Here is an 18,348-nt window from a genome sequence, read left to right as displayed (position 1 = left end):
ACGTGCACATGTATACAAATACAGGCACATTTTACTGAACCATTTGAAACTCAATATCAGATATCATGATACTTCTTCCCTAAATATGTCAGCATTTTTCTCCTAAGAACAAGGACATTATCCTACCATTATTTCACTCAAGAAATTTAGTGTTGATACACTAATGTTAACTAAAACACTGTTCAAGTTTCCTCAAACATCCCCCAAGTGTCATGTATAGCTTTGCTTTTCCAATCCAGGATGTGATCAAGGACAACACACTACGTTGGTCAAGAGGTCCTTTTAGTCTTCTTTAATCTGGAACCATAGCTCTGCTTTTATCTGTCTGCTGTTTGACACTGAAACTTTTGAAAGGTCCAAAGCACTTGTCTTGTCGAAAGTGTGCAACCTAGAGATCTATGATTGTTTCTTCATGACTAAATTCAGGTAAAACACCATGAGAGTGTTGTGTGTTTCTCACTGCATGATATCAAGAAGCACATAATGTGAGCTTGTCTCAGTATTGGTGATGCCAATATTGATCACTTGAGTAAGGAGGTATCTACCAGATCTTTCCATTGCAAAGGTAGCTTTTACCTTTGTTAATTAATAAGTTACCTGTGGAGTGACATTTTGAGAGTGTGGATATATCCTTTTATCCAATAATCTTTTACTGAGTGGCTTTAGTTTCCATGGTGACCCTTGCATGAATCAATTTTTATATTGGTATTGAAAAATCGTGTTTTTGAGTTCACTAATCGTGTCTTTTGCTATGTCCAATCTGTTGTTAAATCCATCCAGTGAGTTTTTAAGTTATTGTAATTTTCAGTTCAAAAATATCCATTTCGTTTTTTGATATATTCTAATTCCTACTGGAATTTCCTCTGTATTCATTTTGTCCATCTTGTATTTTATTTTTTAACCTTTTTAATCATAGTTGTTTTGAAGTCCTTCTTTACTTCTATTGTCTGCTTTATTTAAAAAACTTTTTTTGGCTACTTTTTCCTGCTTCTTTGCATTTGCAGCAATTTTTATTGTGTGCTGGACATTGTGGAGGCTCTGGATTATATTATCTATCTCTAAAGTGCTTTGATTTTATTTGAGGCAATTAAATTATCAGTGGATCAGCTTCCTTCTGTGGAGGCTGGGTTTTAGGGTGAGTCTATTTCAGTTTTGCCCCTCCTCCTACAGGACAGCATTTACTCTTGGTGCGTAGACCTTACTCCTAAGTGCCGCCTGAGTTCCCTGCACTCTGGCTGGGCAGCTGTGTGCAGCCGTCGTCAAGGCAGGGTGTGACCTCTGTGCAGGTTTCAGACTCCAGGAGCTGTTCTCTCCCAGAGCAGCTATCTCACTGGGAGCTGACACAGCTGGGAACTAGCTAAGGCCCCAGGGGGAATTTCTCAGCTGATTTTTAGCTCTCGCCTGTGGCTCATTCCTCTTGAGTACTCTGTCCCTAAATCCCCACAGCTTTGGCAACTACAAGCTCTGTCTTCTGACTAGTGACATTATATCTCTGCTATGCCCTTTACTCATACTGGGTGTGGAAATGTCCTCTGGAAGAAAGTGAGTGCGGGTGTGGGCCCCAGCTCTTTCTGCAACGATCGTGGCCAAGTTGTCTGCTTCCAATACTAGCGAGCAGTTTGTTTTATCTGTTTTGTCCACATTATATACTTATTTGTGGAAGAAAGGTAAGTCTTTTTTTTTTAAAAAGATTGACACCTGAGCTAACAACTGTTGCCAATCTTTTTTTTTTTTTTTTTTTTCTGCTTTATCGTCCCAAACGCCCCCTGTACAGAGCTGTATATCTTAGCTGCAGGTCCTTCTAGTTGTGGGATGTGGGACGCCACCTCAATGTGGCCTGACGAGCGGTGCCATGTCCGCGCCCAGGATCCGAACCCTGGGCCGCCACAACGGAACGCGGGAACTTAACCACTCGGCCACGGAGCCAGCCCCTCATAAGTGAATTTGCTGGACCATATGGTAGTTCTATTTTTAATTTTTTGAGGAACCTCCATGCTGTTTTCCATGGTGGTTGCACTAATTTACATTCCCACCAGCAGTGTATGAGGGTTCCTTTTTCTCCACATCCTCATCAACATTTGTTATTTCTCATCTTTTTAATAATAGCCATTCTGACAGGTGTGAGTACACCAGCTTCGTTTTAGTTAGTACTTACATAGCCAGTCTTTTTCCATTATATGTTCTTACACTTAAGGTCTATTTATTATAAGTGACAGATAAATGAATCTTTCTTTCTTAAAAAAGAATAGTGATATTGTGTGTTTATTTGTCCCACCTGATTTATAATCCCTTTTCTCTCCTTTCCGATCTTCTTTATGTTAATCAATAATTTGCATTTGCTAGTTCTATCTCTATTAGTATACGTACTTTCACTACTCTTTTAGTTATAGTATAGTATGGTTTATATAGTGTAGTATAGTTAGAGCATGGTATAGTTTAGTATAGTGACTCTAGATGTGATGAATCAGTTCTTTTACCACGTCAAAGACAGTGCTAAGAAGCTAAGACTTTGTCTGTTGACCTCCCACTGACCTTCTGTTATTGTTGTCAGGCGTTTTGTTTCTACATATATTTTAAATCCCACAGATCATTATTATTACCATTTTGTATTTATTTATAATTGCTCACATACTTATATATTTCCATTATTATTTCTTGTCTTTGTTTAAGTTTCCCTCTGAGATAATTTTCTTTTTGAGTAAAGAAATGCTGTAGCATTTCTGTCAGCATGGGTCTGCTGGTGCCCAATTCTCCGATTTTGATGTCCAGAAGTGTGTTTATTATACATTAATATTTGAAGTATGTTTTTGATGGACATAATATCCTCGTTGCAGATTTTTTTTAACACTTCAAAGATGTCATTTCACTTCTTTTGGCTCTGTCACTTCTTTGAGACACTGGCTGTCAGTCTTACTATTATCAGATTGTTGAAATACTTGAATTTAAAAGCACCATCTGATTTTATACTTTTAATTTGTCCTTGTATATATTTATCTCTCTCTCTTGTCTTGCCTTCTTTCAAAATAATTATTTTGATCTGACATTAGTCCCTCTACTGATTTGAAAGTAGTAAGATCTCTTTTTTTTAAAGATTATCATCTGCACTAACATCTGTTGCCACTCTATTTTTTCTTCTTCTCCCCAAAGCACCCCCAGTACATAGTTGTATATTCTAGTTGTGAGTGCCTCTGTTTGTGCTATGTGAGCCGCTGCCTCATCATGGCCTGACAAGTAGTGCTAGGTCCTTGCCCAGGATTCGAACCGGTGAAACCCTGGACCCCTGAAGTGGAGCGCACAAACTTAACGACTCGGCCACGGGGCCGGCCCCTAAGATCTGTTTCTATACTTGTTACTCTAGAAATCATGATATATATCCTTATGAAACTTTGAGAAAAAATTAGCCTCTTTCCAGATTTCACATTTCTCTATCCTAAATTATATGTAACTAAACTCCCTCAGGATCAGGAGCCCTTTAAGGCAAGTCATTGCCCAGATTAAATGAAATTACTGTTAGATTTAAAAACAATTCAAAATAAAAGTAGCCCATATACATTAGTATTGTCCCTTGATTTCAAAACAAAGTTGGAATCCAAGCTGATATTCTGGGTGTGGAATAGCCCCTCATCACCCAGTTATACTTACCGAAGGAGCTGGACGAATTGTCCCTAACTTTGAAAAGAAATGGGTTCATATTCTATTGGCCTGATAAAAATCCTGAATTTCGTATACATCTATCACTGATGTCTTCAGTGCTGTTTATAATTACAGTTAATGTCAAATAAAATTTAAGAAATTAAGTGGGGGAAAGAGGATCTTGGGGTAAAATCCTCAGCCTCTGAGGCCCCCCTTTTCTGATGAGTAAACTTTGCAATGACCCTGCCTCAAATCAATTGTGTGTGTATGTGTGCACATGTATGCACGCGTGTGTGCGTGCACATATGTATGTGCATGTGAGATTTAAATCTCTGCCCTCCACTTTGAAAAAATGGCTGATTCCAGGACTAAAGCATGGAAAGTATAAGTGAGCCTGAAACATCTAATTGTGCCTGAAATTAAAGATGTGATCTAAAACTGAAGGAGAAAGAACAAAGGACAGAGGTTGCTTGAATAGGCACCCACTGGCCAAGTTGGCACAGTTTGAGCATCAAAAGGAATAATAATGGGAATGAATTGCAACAATTTTTGAAAGTATGTCTGAATCCATACTGATATTTAAATAAATAAATGAATGTAGGGAAAAAACTTTTCTTCACAGAAGAATGTAAATTAATCAATGTAGGAAAAAAGATAGGGAAGTTTTTTAAATTACCAGTTATAATCACCATCATAATTACTGATTTAGTAAGACTCATCAATGAATATTAAAAATTTTATGTAAAAAAATTATTAGGAAACAGGATTTTCACACAATTTCAAAATATCACGCCACAATTACTTACTCATCACACAGAAGGGAAAATACCTTTATCCTAGAGAAACCTGCCAGATATATCCTAATCAAGGACTCTAACTTAAATCACCAATTTTGTCATTATATGCCCCCAGATGTGATGGCCCGAGGACACAATGTTACTTGTGTAATGTTCTTGCCAAAAATGTTTAATCTAAATCGAATCATGGGAAACTATCTGATAAATCAAAATAAGGAGCATCTTGTAAAATAACTGGTGTGGAGTCTTTAGAAAGTCAGAGACATGAAAGACAAAAAGAGGCTGGGAACTATCTTGGGTTAAGGGACTGGAATCACGACCAATGCAGGTGTGATCCTTGACAGACTCCTTGATTAAAGGCGGTTGGGGGAGGGAGAGAGGAAGGAGTAGGCAAGAGAGAATTTGTAGAAGTCACTGTTGAGAAAATTGGGGAAATTTGAATATGAATTGTATTTTAGATGAAATTATTCTATGTGTTGAATTTCCTTTTTGTGCTACTTGTATTGTGGCAATGTAGAATGCCTTCTTAGAAAATATAAGCTAAAGTATAGAGGGTGAAATGTCAATAAGTCTGCAATAGATTGTAAATGTTTCAGCACATAGGTGTGTGGAAAACTATTCACAATCCATCAATCTATGCCAAGGGTATATGGGTGCTCATTGTACTGTCCTTGCAATTTTTCTGTAGGTTTGAAGCTTTTCAAAATAAAAAGTTGGAAGAAATAACGAAACCCTGCCCTCGTGGAGCTCACATCCTGGTGGTAAAGACAGTAAGTAAATGACATGCTATATTAGAAGGTGTTAAGAGAGAGAAAAAGAAACCAGGAAAGGAGGGTAAAGTACAGGAGAAATGGCTCACAGAATAGTCAAATCAGGTGTTGGGGAGGAAGACATATCCTCTACCCACTCTAGGTCCTTCTAGCTGGGCAATGAATTAAATTCACATGAGACAGAATAACAGGAGAAAATCAAACAAAGCTTTATAACATGTGTACTTGGGAGAGACTCAGGAAAACTGAGTAACTCGCCCAAATGGCAGAGGCTCTCATCTTAAATACCATCTTCAGCTAAAGACAAAGGAGGGCGTTGGGGAGGGGAGTGATTTGGGACTTCAAGGGGGAGGAAGGCAATTCACATGGAAATGGAAAAGTAAATGTTTGGTAGATAAGAATGGGCTTAGTAAGGACCCTCACAGTCTACCAATACCCAGAGTTATCTATGGTGGTGGCCTGTCCTGGGTACAGGTCTTCTATCTTGAATTCTTTCAGGCAGTTAGGGGGAAGGTCAAAGTTTCTTTTCTTTCAGTCTTTTGTTCTTAAAAATAATCAAGCCATAGAGACATATTTTGAGGTGGTCAATTCTGATTCCCCACATAGGCATCACTGAGGTGGTTAATATTGAGCAGTCTTGAAAAATGTAATTCATGGATGTATCTGGAAAAAGAATTTTCCAGGAAGAAGAAATAGTTTAAGGACTTAGGTAGGAGCATGCCTGGCGGGCTCAAGGAACAGCAAGGGAGCTACAGAGAGCAAGCAATTGGGTAAATGAGATCAGAGGCACCATGCACATCACGGGGGACTGCTGGGCTCCTGGAGTGTATTTCTTCCAGTACATTGGGAGCAGAGGAGTGAAATGATACAATCATTCCAGCTGCTGTGTTGAGAACAGACTTGAGAGGCAAGTTTGGAAGCAGCTATCAGTCAGGAGGCAATCCAGGGAGCTCCTGAATTCCAAGTAGTTGGAAAGGTAAAGGACAGTGAAATTCTGGGCTTATTCAAAGGATTTACTGACTCATGGATATAAGATGAGAAGGAAGGGAATTAAGAGTGACTCCAAAGAGTTTAGTTTGAGCAACAGGAAGAAGGGAATTGCTGTGAGCTGAGATGAGGATGATATGGACAGGTGGGGGGAGGGGGCACACGTCAGGACTTGGTTTTGAACCCAAATATGGGACACCTATTTAAATATACAAGTAGAGTTGTCATATGGACAACTGGCTACATGAATATGAAATAGAATTCTGTGGAGATTTAAATTTGGGAGTCTAAAGCAGGTAGATGATAGATTAAGTGTGAAAATTGTAAAGTAGAAAGTTATTTGTCAGGATATTTAAATGTGCACAAATACATACTCAAGTTCACTCCGTAAAATCTGTGCGAGTGACAAGTACAGGTTTAGGCTGAAAAAGCACCCAGTTTAGGAGTGAGGAAGAGGTGTCTCAAAATACTAAAAAACATCCCCTCTGTCAAAAGAAGGGATCCAGAGTACCAGCAGATGAGTGTGGCCATTCACAAACTTACCCAGGAAGAGGGGTCTCCAACTCTGGTAAAGGTCCAACAGATGGGGCTCACCCATCCAAGGGAGTGGGACAGTCAAGCAAGTGTCCCCAAGGAAGCAGATAGAAAGACAACTTCCACCTGAGAATTATCTGAGGCACACACCCCAGTGACCTGCTAACATGCCTCTGAGCTTCAGAGAGCTACTTGACTTGTCCTTTCATCTTTGCTGTCCTCATTTGCTAAGGCCAAGTGAGAAAATAATGTATCTTCCCACAATAGCTTTTTTTTTTTTTGCTGAGGAAGATTCACCCTGAGCTAACATCTGTTGTCAATCTTCCTTTTTTTTTTTTTTTTGCTTGAGGAAGATTTGCCTTAACATCTGTGCCAATCTTACATGGGGTGGGTCATCACCACAGCATGGCCACTGAAGAATGGTGTAAGTCTATACCCAGAAACCAAACCCAGGCCACCAAAGTGGAGCGTGCTTAACTTAACCACTAGGCCATGGGGCCAGCCCCACACAGTATCTTCTTTTTTTGCTCTTGTTCTCGGGGTAATATATATTTGGGGACAGACTACACAATTTTATAGGCCACCTCTGGGCCTTAAATGAGTTGTCAATTGTTTGTCCAGCATCAAACAGTTACATATTTTGGAGACTATAAATTTTAAACAGTTTAAGATAAAAACTTTTTCAAGTCTCAACTGGCTTTAAAAATATGAAGGGACTCTAAAGAGTTCATCAGGTCAAATAGCATTTGTCCTTACATGTTTTGGAGGGGCATTCTAGTAATATAACAGCAGTAATATCCAACACTTGCTGAGTACTTACAAAGTGCCAGGCAGTGGTCTAAGGCTCCACTGTCCCATGTGGCAACCACTAGCCACTGTAGCTACTGAGTAACTAGTTTATGTGGCTTTCAGCCTAAAACTTTCTAGAAAGCTAACAAACTAGAAATAATATTATAAATGCATTTTGAAGCTAGATGGCTGTTGCAGGAGATCATAACAACATTTTTGCTAGGCTTTAAGCTTAGGAAAAATGTTACAAATGGGTGGCTGAGAAATAAGTGATCTGCTGATTCTCATAAAGTACTATACTAGATTGTTTGTGCTTTCGAATCAAAGGCCAGAAGGGAGTATCTCATGGAGCATGAGGGCAAGGGGCTTAGTAACACCAGGCCCTTGCAGGAACGGAACGCTGTCTGCATAACTTGCTGATTGTTCCTAGGATACTCCCTAAGGGAATGGCCTCAAATAGGGCTGGGGTACCTTGGAGGGAGGAAAACTAGAACTGCTGAGCTTTGACTTGCATACTCCCGCTGGCATGAGTTCTTGCTATGCTTGTATTTCTTTGCCTGCAAATAAATATGTGGCGATCAAAGGGACCTCACCTCAGTCCTTGAGGCTAATGGTCCCCTGTCCCATTGAATAATAGAGATTGTGTCCTGTCTACTAATTCCGTCTGCCCCTTCAGCTGGCTGCCTAGCTGGTCTCAGCAGCAGATGGCATTTACCTTGTTTAAACTACCATAGGCAGGTTAAGCTATTATTGTATTAAAATTTTAACAAATTAGACAACAGTATTCAAATGTAGTAATCTTTTTTATTTTTAATTTTTCAATAAAATTAATATTTGCTACAGAGTCTTGCCAGAAATTATAAATTAATTTAGGGTTAACAAGAAATGGATTTTTCTATTGAATTTATAAAATATTTAGCTTTGTAAGAAACAATTTATCTTTTTCTTCATTATTTTTTATTATACTGCATTCAAGGATAACATAGCTGTCTTAAGACATCAAATTTGAGAAATCTATCTACGGCAAGAGTTTTAAAAAGTCCATTAGTTAAGATACAATTTAAATATTAATAGACACATATTCCATAACCAAAATCTATTTAACATGAACATTAGCCTGTAAATCTTTTTCCCCCTACAATATGGCCTGACTTTGTAGAAGAGTGGTTCTCACACAGGGACAACTGTGCCCTCCAGGAGACAAGTGGCATCTGGTGTCATTGCAAGTGTCATGGGGAAGGGGTGCTAATGGCATTCAGCGGGTAGAACCTTGGAACGCTGCTAAACATCCTACAATGCACAGAATGAACCCCAACAACAAAGAATTATCCAGTCCAAATGGCAACAGTGCCAAAGTTAAGAAATCCTGTTGTAAAGTATGACCCAATCAACCCAATTTTCATTTTACAAATAGTCTGTCCATCGTAATTTTGAAAACACAGACTTTACTAATTGGCAAAGACTATTTAAAAGACTTAATCTGCCAATATTTCTAAAAGCAATGTTTGACTTTAAGTGTCAAAATGATACTTCCAGAATGATTAAACCACAAAAGCAACTCAGAGTGACAGAAATCAGGATACATGCTACCTTAATTTCCCTTGAACCTGCTCTACCAGTTTAATATGTTAACATGGAAAGTTAATTTGGACTGCTTTGACGTAGCTAAGCACATGGCTTCCATTGCACATTTTTCTAGACTATGATAAAAGCTAATGATATAGAAAGCAAAGAGCCTAGTGAAGAGCAAGGTGCTCTACAAGAGTTCTGAAAATGTTTATCACAACATATCAAAAATGAAGAGCTTCACTTATTCAAATTTGTCAGGATCTGTGTTTAGACAAATTTATTTGCTCTCTTTTACAATAATCTCTCATAAATGTCTTTTGCAAATAGCAGTGCACACATATAGGTTGTGTGATACAAAATTAAAAATTTGGTTGTATTTTCCACATAAATACTGGTTGTATCAATGTTTCAAATGAGAGTTCTAATGGGGAACAAAATTTAAAAAAATTTTAAGTTTACTACATACAGAAGTTTTTCAGTACTTTACTAATCATTCATCTCCACATTCACATTCTATGTATTTTCTCATGGTCAACAAACTGATTCAAATGATTTAAGTTATCCCACCATTTAAAGAGAAAAGTCTCTGCAATAATTTGAAACCATGGAGTTATCTTAATTTCACCACTGGCTGCCTTTTCCAGAAGTTCTTCTAGTTCTTCCTTGGACACATAACAATAACTTTTAATCTCATTGGGATCTGGATTCAAAGTCACGTTCTTCCTCACAAACAAAATGTAATCAATTTCATGTTCTCCCCAGATACCATCAGATTGAGCTTTGTAGTGAATTCGTGTTAGGTAATTAATTTCTTCTGGAGGAACCTAGGACAAAAATAAAACAATAACAAAACCATCAACAACAAAAGAAGTCATCTAAAGTAACCCACTACATTTCAGTAATATCTTGAACAGAACTATAGGTTTAGAATTAGACCTTTTAAAATATTAATCTCCTACTGATGACATATGGAAATAATTATTACATAGTTAGTTTCAAGCGTCTAAATTTCTTTCCATAGGACCAAAACTAGTTTGACTTCATCGAAATAATGATATTAAAAAAAAAAAATGCAGTCACTCAAACTAGAAGTGTGAGACTCTCCTTCATATGTAAATGCTACTTTTTGGGAGAAAAAAAAATTTTTCATTTTAAGTAGATAGTAGGTAGTTTATTTATTCAGGTCTTAGTTAAAGGGGACAATTCCAGGAAAAATGTAGGGGCCAGCCCAGTGGTGCAGCAGTTAAGTGCGCATGTTCCACTTCGGCAGCCCGGGGTTTGGTGGTTTGAATCCCGGGTGCGGACATGGCACGGCTTGGCACCCCATGCTGTGGTAGGAGTCCCACATATAAAGTAGAGGAAGATGGGCACGGATGTGAGCTCAGGGCCAGTCTTCCTCAGCAAAAAGAGGAGGACTGGCAGCAGTTAGCTCAGGGCTAATCTTCCTCAAAAAAGAAAGAAAAAAGGTAAATAATCTTTATTCAAGGTGCTTTCAGGGGCTAATAATTCAAGAGGTTACAAAACTGAGACCTACAGTTGAATTTAAAACTTTATTAAAAATGTTTAAATGTATGTTTAGATTTCTAAACATTTCAGCTTGTAGAATTGTGCAGGTTACCTGTTCCATGGGAATTCCTAATTCAGCCTTTAAACGCCTCTGCGCTGCTCGTCTTACTCCAATTGCATCATTTTCTTCAACCTCTCTTGGATTATTTAACGGATGACTACAACACGTATTGGTAAAACAACCTGAAACGTGTTAATATACATATACAATCATTTTTCTTCAAAGTAAGTCTAAAGATCCATTTTTTTTTAAAGAGCAGGTAATGATTCCCAGCCTTTTTGGTGAGGAAGATTGGCTCTGGGCTAAGGTCTGTTGCCAGTCTTCCTCCTTTTTTCCTCTCCCCACAGCCCCCTACATGGTTGTGTACCCTAGTTGTCCCATGAGGCACGCGGCCTCAGCATGGCTTCACGCGGTGTGTAGGTCCACACCCAGGATCCGAACCAGCGAACCCCGGGCCCCCGGAGCAGAGTGCGACAGCTTACCCACTAAGCCACAGGGCGGGGCCCTTAAGTTTTAAAAGTAACGGAAAAAGAAATGATTCTTGAGGGTTTCTCAGTCATTGCTAATGGCCATCAGTAATCCTTTCGGGAAAGACGTGTAGATAAATTCTTTAACGCCTTCTTACCAAGACGGTCAAAACGTAAGACAGAGTTAAAGCCACGTCCACAGGTGGGCACAGCTCGCAGGCGGCCGTCCCCGCGGGCTGCGCCCTCGCCCCAGCCCCTTCCGCGAGGAACTGGACCCCCGCCCCGCCCGCGACGGCCCTGCGGCTCCGCTCCGGGCGCACGGCGAACGCCCGCCGCCCCCAGCGCGCTCACCCGGAAAGGTGATCTTAGCGTCGGACCGCTGCTGCAGCAGGAGCTTGTTGTCGGCGTTGAACAGGAAGACGCTGAACGCCCGGTGCAGGAGCCCTGCCGGCACAGCAGACGCCGGTGACGCAGCGGCTAAGGGGCCGCTCCTCGCCCGCCTCCCCGCGCGGGGCCCAGCACCCGAGGGGCTCGCTGCCGCCTCTGCGTCCTGCCGTCCCGCCCGCCCGCCTCCCGCGGGCCCGAGACGCCGCGGCGGCACCTTTCTCGATGTTCTCGTTCAGGTGACAGTTCTTCTTGGTGTCCGCCCCGATGCGGGTGTCGTTCTCGTCGATGAGGATGCACATCTCCGCCAGGAGCTGCACCTGCCGCTGGTCGAGGCGGCCGGTGTCCACCTCGGGCATCGCTGCGGCGGGGCCGGTCCGTCCCGGGAAGCTGCGGGGGAGGCCGTGAGGGCCCGGCGACGGACGGGGGGCGGCCGCGCCTCCCCTCAGAGCCCGTCCCGCTGCGCCTCCCCGGCCCGACGCCTCACGCCGCTTCCCAGCCGCCGTCCCGCGTCGCCCCGCCGCGGCCGGGCCCGCCGCCGCCGCCGCCGCCGCCCCGCGCTCCGTACCTCAGGCGTCGGCCGTCGCTGCGCTCCCGCGCCGCCGCGGACACTCCCGCTTTAGCGCCGGCCGCCGGCCGCCGCCGCCCCTCCCGCAGGCCCCGCCCCCACGCCCCCGCCCCGCCCCCAGGGGCCCACAGCCCAACCGCCCGCGCCCGCGCCAGAGCGCGCCACATGCCGGCTGGCCAATCGCGCGCCGGCCCGCGCCTGACATCACGGTGGCGCGGTGGCGCCACGCCCTGTGCACGCGAGGTCTGCCACCGGGACCGCGGGCCGCCGGACCACCTCCCGGTCAAAACTCCGGAGCCCCTTGTGCGGCTGAGCTGGACTGCGGAGCGGCCTGGCGGAGGGAGGTAGAGAGGCGGGGGGCGGGACGAGCGGCCGCCCACCAATCGCGCCCTCGGCCTTGGCCGCGTCAGCCAATCGGCTCGCCCGAAGCGCTGCGCAGGTGACGTGCGCGCGTCAGACGTCCCTGGACGCCCCCTCTCTGAGGCAGCGGGACGCGTCTGGGCTCATGGCCTTCTGCGTGCTAATCTGAGACTGGACGCCGAGCGTCGTGCTCACGTTAGGACGCTGAGCGTTAGGAGGTCGCTCCCGTTAGGAATTCCTGCTGTCTGAGGACCGGGGAGAGGGTAGAGCCGGACGTGCACGCACACAGACACACACACCGACACACAGGCGTTCGCGCTCACGTTATGTTAGTTGGGATCTTTGAAGTGTTTCCAGTGAGAAAGTTCCACGCACTCTAAAGCAGTGACGTCCCGAGAACGATGCTTTGCAAAGCAGGTTGAAGCAGTGGCGGTTTAAGGAACCTTCTGCACTTGGATAGGATTAAGATTTGTCAATTTTTTAATTTTTAAAATTTTGTTAAACTTTTTGAGTTATTGAAATAATTAAACTTGTCCAGGTGGCTTTTACTTAAATTTAATAAAGCAAGTTCATTACGACTATCTTAATTCAGATTCCATGTGAAATTATTTTCCAATATTTAAGTAATTATGAAATGTATATGCAGATCAAATAAAGTAGCTATTTCCTCCTCTGTTGCGTGCCAAATTTGAAGCTGAATTAGCTAAGGAGAGCATAGTGCAGCATTTCTCAAACTTTTTGGTTTTAGGACACTTTTACACTCTTAAAATTTATAGAGGACCTTAAAGAGCTTTTGCTTATTGTTGTTTGTATCTATCCCAATGACAAATAAAAATGGCAAGTAGTAGGATATGTTGGAGAATATGAGGAAGCCATTTGGTGTAAACCTAGTTCGGCCTGACCTTGTCTTTCCAAAAGGACCTGACCGTGGCTGTTGAGCATGCATTGTATGTCTGCTTTAGACATTCCCTATGGCAAGAGCAAAGGCCCTTGAGATAAAGGTGCAACTTCCCTCCCCCTCCCAACGTTGGCATCTCCTTAAGGATTAAGCATCTTTCCTTAGGCTAGAAACTGATTGCTGTGCTCACCTGTGACCACCCAGCTGGGGACAATGGACTTGCCTCCTGCTACGCCCTCCAGGAAGCTCTGTGCTGACAGGGCAATCTTGTGACTATTGTGGGAGGGACATTTCAATCATATGTGAAACACCCTCTTTGAGGGTATATAACCAACCTGTGTACCCCCACTTCTTTGGAGTGCTCTGTTCCTTTGTGGAAAGACTCTCCCGGGTTATAATCCTAAAATTTAAGCTCAGAATAAACTCACCCAAGTTTTCATTTATAGATTGGTTATGGATTATGTTCATTGACACCTATTTACTATATTAGAAATATTAAAGTGATAAAATATTTAATTCATTTAAAGATAATGATAAATACATTACACTGAATTAAGCAGATTTTCCAAATGTTGAAACATTTCATTATTCAGTATCAATCACATTTGTTGATGTCACCACTGATCTCATCAAAAAAGTCGTTAAATATTGAGAAGCTGTTAAGCTCTGGGTGGCAGATACAACTTTTTTAAAATTCAGATTTTTGCATGATTATTCAAAGTCTGTTATTGGCAACAAATAACATTAGTTAATTTTGTGAGTCATTCTTTCCAGGAAAAATACCATTGTATAAAAAAAGTTAGTTCAGCATGCAACTCAGATATTTTCACAGGTGCTTTTCCTCAGCACAACCATTGTAATTCAGTGTGTAGCAGAAGTGCTTTATGTGTACATCCCATTCTGTTACACAGAGTATTACATAAATACTGAAGGGTTAAAATTATTAAAATTAATAATTTTACTGCTTCATCAAGGACATTGTTAAGTGAAACTGATCTTTTAGTTTTTACTGCAAGTGTATGGTGGTGAAGAATACAATGACTACTAGTAAAGTTTGGTGGCACTGCCTTGATTAGTAACAGGGCACCAGTAGTTTTTTCCTTCCATCCTTACTGGTCCCGGAGCTTCCTTTTGTACCATCAGCGCAAATATCAATGCAGTGAAAAAGGCAAATAGCGTTCTAGTATTAATTTTGACCTCTTGGAGCCCCTGGAAGGCTTTCAGGAACCCAGGTGTCTCTGGACCACTTTTTTTTTTTTTTTAAAGGTTGGCGCCTGAGCTAACATCTGTTGCCAATCTTTTTTTTCTTCTTCTCCCCAAAACCCCCCAGTACATAGTGGTATATTCTAGTTGTAGGTCCTTCTGGCTCTGCTAGGTGGGACAGCACCTCAGCATGGCGTGATGAGCGGTGCTGGGTCTGCGCCCAGGATCCGAACTGATGAAGACCTGGGCCACAGAAGCAGAGGGCGCAAACTTAACCACTTGGCCACAGGGCCGGTCCCCACTGGACAACTCTTTGAGAAGTGCTAGTGTAGTGGAAAGCCCACTGAACTCAGAAGACCTTAGTTTCTACCTGAACTTTGCTACTTGTTGCTGAGTAGTGTTGGACTAGAATTCCTGGCCTCATTACTGTCGTCTATAATAGGAGAAAGGTTAGATGGTCTTTAAGTTCCCTTCCGGTTTAAATTTGCCTGCATTAGATACTCTGCTAGGAGCGTTTTACACATATTATTTCATTTTATCCTTACAATAATTCTACGTAGTAAATGTTATCCACATTTATGTGAAGAAACTGAAGTTTAGAGGTGACTTACTACATTTTTTTAATGTTCTGATTTATAATGTCATTAACTGTGACCAATCATTCTGGACTTATTAACATACCACAGTTTTTGCCTTCTAATACTCTACTTTGAAGATTCCAAGTTATGCAAATGCAAGATGTTATCAGACTGGGGACAATGACGTCCCTATCAGGAAATCTTTGTATATAATCTTGATAGATATGGAGAAATACAGAATTCAGAGTGCACAACAGAGGGAGTTCATCATGTATACTTAGGCCTATTTATGTGATTCAGATTCATATAGTTGTTGAGTTTTAAGTTGTTCTGCTTTTTAGAAAAATTCACTCCAGAGCTATTTGAGTATTTGTTTTCCAAATGGTTAATATTAACGAAAAGAGAAGAGATGGGAGCTAGATCCAGCTTAGCCTCTTACTCTGTGACCTTGGGCTAGTTACTAAATATATTGGAGCTCCTCTTCCCTAAAATATGCATAATAATACTTCACTCAACAGCTAGTCACTATTATTTTTAATAATGTAAATGTCTGTTGGGTTACAAGTTATGTGGTATTGATAAAGAAATAAAAGGATATCAGCTATGTGGCACAGAGACCAGTACAAAGCTACGCACAGTATTTTATTTTTCATTTGTATGTACTTTCCATCAACAGAGACAGTTTTCTAACATCGTCTGGAACAGGTTTGCAGTATATGTTTGGTTGTTCATTAAGCAGAGTTTCCCAACATTTTTTTTCCCAAATAATTACCTCAGTCTTTCAGAGTCTAGGTGTCACGATAATGAGAAAAATGCAGATTTGTTTCTTTATTTAAAATCATGAAAACTCCTTTTCTAGATCTCAACCAAATATATTTCTAAAAATAGTTTGAAGACCAAACATACACTCACTGTGAGATGGAAATAATTATCCTTTTTCTTTTAGCACATGGATAGTACACAAAGTAACAAACTCTACTCAAAATTAGAGAAAAGATGGCAAGTAGGTGATGTGGATTAAGGCTGCCCCAGCTAGAGAAGCTCAAGGTGACCTGGCCTACATGCCAAACTATATGACCCGGTGTATTTTTTTATGGTATGAATTAGGCCTGCCCCAGGGAGAGAAGCCCAGGGCATCCTCACCTACATGCCGATCTATATGGCCAGATTCGTATCTAAAGTTATATGACCGCACAATAACCAGACCCCATCTGCACTGAAATCATTTAATGACTTTTTACATCATCTTTTCTTTTTCCAGTAAAAATAAGTCATGTACCCATGCCTTATAAATTTAGCCCTAACCGTCAACTCAGGGCAGCAGCAGGAGCTCTCACCGCCCATGGGTCCTGTCCCCATGCTATTCTGTACTATTCTCTAAATAAAACAGCACCACTGCCAGACCTTGAGAGGCCAAGAAATCTTTCTTTCGACTCCTCGGCTCACCGACCCCGCATCAGTAGGGACTGCGTGGGACCCAATACAGACTGTGATAATGTTTTCTGAGGTGAGAAAATCAGTCCCTGTTCCAGTGTCATGGATGAGGAACAGGTGACGGGTTAGCACGTCAGTGCTGGTGAAGCTTCCCTGTGTAGACTGAACCCTTTGGTCCATGAAACTATGAATTCATTGCCTCCTCTCCTAGTGAGGGCAGGTATCTGGAGGAGGAAGAGACTGAGTAGTTGTTCAGGTGATTATATTCACATTCCAGCCAATTGTGTTTTTCCTAGTTCTCTTCTTGTAGAGAGCTAGATAAATTTGGTAGGTAAAAGGAATTAGCAAATGTGACCTCTGCCATTCAGAAGTTTATATACTTATGAGGAGAGGTAAATATTCATTACCCTTTAACAAACATTATTTGAGTGCATACTATGTGCCAGGCACTTTTCTCGGTCATGGGAATACAGCAGAGAAAATCGAAAAAGTTGCTGCTTTTTATAGAGTTGACGTTCTAGTAGGGGAAACTAAACCAATAAACACACAAATGACATTGAGAAGTGATAAGTACATGAAGAAAAATAATGTACAGTTAAGGGATAGTGATGGATCATGCTATTTAAAAATAAGTGACAAGGAAAACATCTCTACGGTGGTGATATCGGAGCAGAGATCTGAATGAAGTGCTAAATATGGAGTTTCTCAAGAAAAAATGATTATATATATATAAACCACATAGAACACACACATATATAAAACAACTCGATAATGATTATGAAGCAACATGTTAGCCAGCTCATAATCCTATAGAATAAATACCTACGAATACTTTGAGGCACAAAGTAATCAGTGATGAAGTATATGATTGAATACCCAGCAAACCTCATATACCTGTTGATCCACGCTCACAATTGAATCTTACTCAATTCAGCTTTCTCTCTCTCCTGTTGCGGGTAAATCACGTGCATTTCGCATGGATAGACATGTCACAAGATAGGACCTTGTTTTACAGGAAGGGTACTCCCTACAGAAATGTGTGTTTGGATACCAGGAGTGCAATCAGTCCTTTTACAATTTAGGCTAGATGTGTGTGTTTTCATTTCATGGAGAGCTATTTCAGGATCCAGTGTGTTATGGGTTGAATTGTGTTCCCTAAAGTTTATGTGTTGTTGAAATTCTAACTGCCAGAACCTCAGGTTGTGACCTTATTTGGAAATAGGGTTGTTACAGATGTAGTTAAGATGAAGTCATAGTGGAGTAGGATGGGCCCCTAATCCAGCATGACCTTCTAAAAAGAATGCCAGGTAAAGAGACAGACCCACACACAGGGAGAATGCCATGTGAAGACTGGAATTATGGCTGCCACAAGCCAAGGAATGCCAGATTGCTGGCAAACTACCAGAAGCTGAGAGGCATGGAATAGATTCTCCCTCACACGTCTCAGAAGGAACTAACCCTGATGACACCTTGATCTTGGACTTCTAGCCTCCAGACCTGTGAGACAATAAATTTCTACTGTTTAAGCCACGCAGTTTGTGTATTTTATTACAGCAGCCCTACCAAAGGAATGCACGTGTAAAGAATGTGGGCTTTGATGTGCACCTGGATTTTAATCCAATCTTTGCTCCACTGCATCCTAGCTCTGATTTAGCACGTGAGTTAGTTGCAGCCGGTACTGTGGTTCACGAAGCTTCCTATCTGCTACACGCCAGCAGAGTGCCTCCTGCACAGCAGGTGCTCAATTGTTACTCAAATGTTGGCCTCCAAAAGTTTGAAATTCTTAGCTCATATTACAGAATTATTTCTA

General features: G+C 41.7%; 2 protein-coding genes across 7 annotated transcripts in view; one reads left to right on the top strand and one right to left on the bottom strand.

Annotated features, from left to right (window-relative positions):
- Window positions 1-1,515: 1,515 nt before the first annotated feature.
- Window positions 1,516-18,348, top strand: part of WDR37 (WD repeat domain 37) — an 81,865-nt gene continuing 65,032 nt past the window's right edge. For 3 of the 6 annotated variants that reach the window (XM_070601061.1, XM_070601058.1, XM_070601051.1), the window contains exons 1-2: window positions 1,516-1,667; window positions 5,119-5,200. The gene's annotated coding sequence lies outside the window, so the exon portion shown is untranslated. Of the gene's footprint in view, window positions 1,668-5,118; window positions 5,201-12,178; window positions 12,410-17,973; window positions 18,276-18,348 lie in introns of those variants that run through there. The other 3 variants (XM_070601052.1, XM_070601066.1, XM_070601064.1) reach the window with 3 other exon arrangements.
- LOC103554347 (isopentenyl-diphosphate Delta-isomerase 1) lies at window positions 8,295-12,366 on the bottom strand. Its single transcript, XM_070601074.1, has 5 exons — window positions 12,066-12,366; window positions 11,715-11,887; window positions 11,465-11,557; window positions 10,698-10,828; window positions 8,295-9,903 (listed from the first exon to the last, which is right to left on the bottom strand). Exons 1-5 carry the CDS (start codon window positions 12,230-12,232, stop codon window positions 9,586-9,588), a joined length of 882 nt encoding a protein of 293 aa, XP_070457175.1. The 5' UTR covers window positions 12,233-12,366; the 3' UTR covers window positions 8,295-9,585.

This window comes from Equus przewalskii, chromosome 30, assembly GCF_037783145.1.
Source record: "Equus przewalskii isolate Varuska chromosome 30, EquPr2, whole genome shotgun sequence".
NCBI lineage: Eukaryota > Metazoa > Chordata > Mammalia > Perissodactyla > Equidae > Equus > Equus przewalskii.
This window is presented reverse-complemented; position numbering and strand designations above follow the sequence as displayed.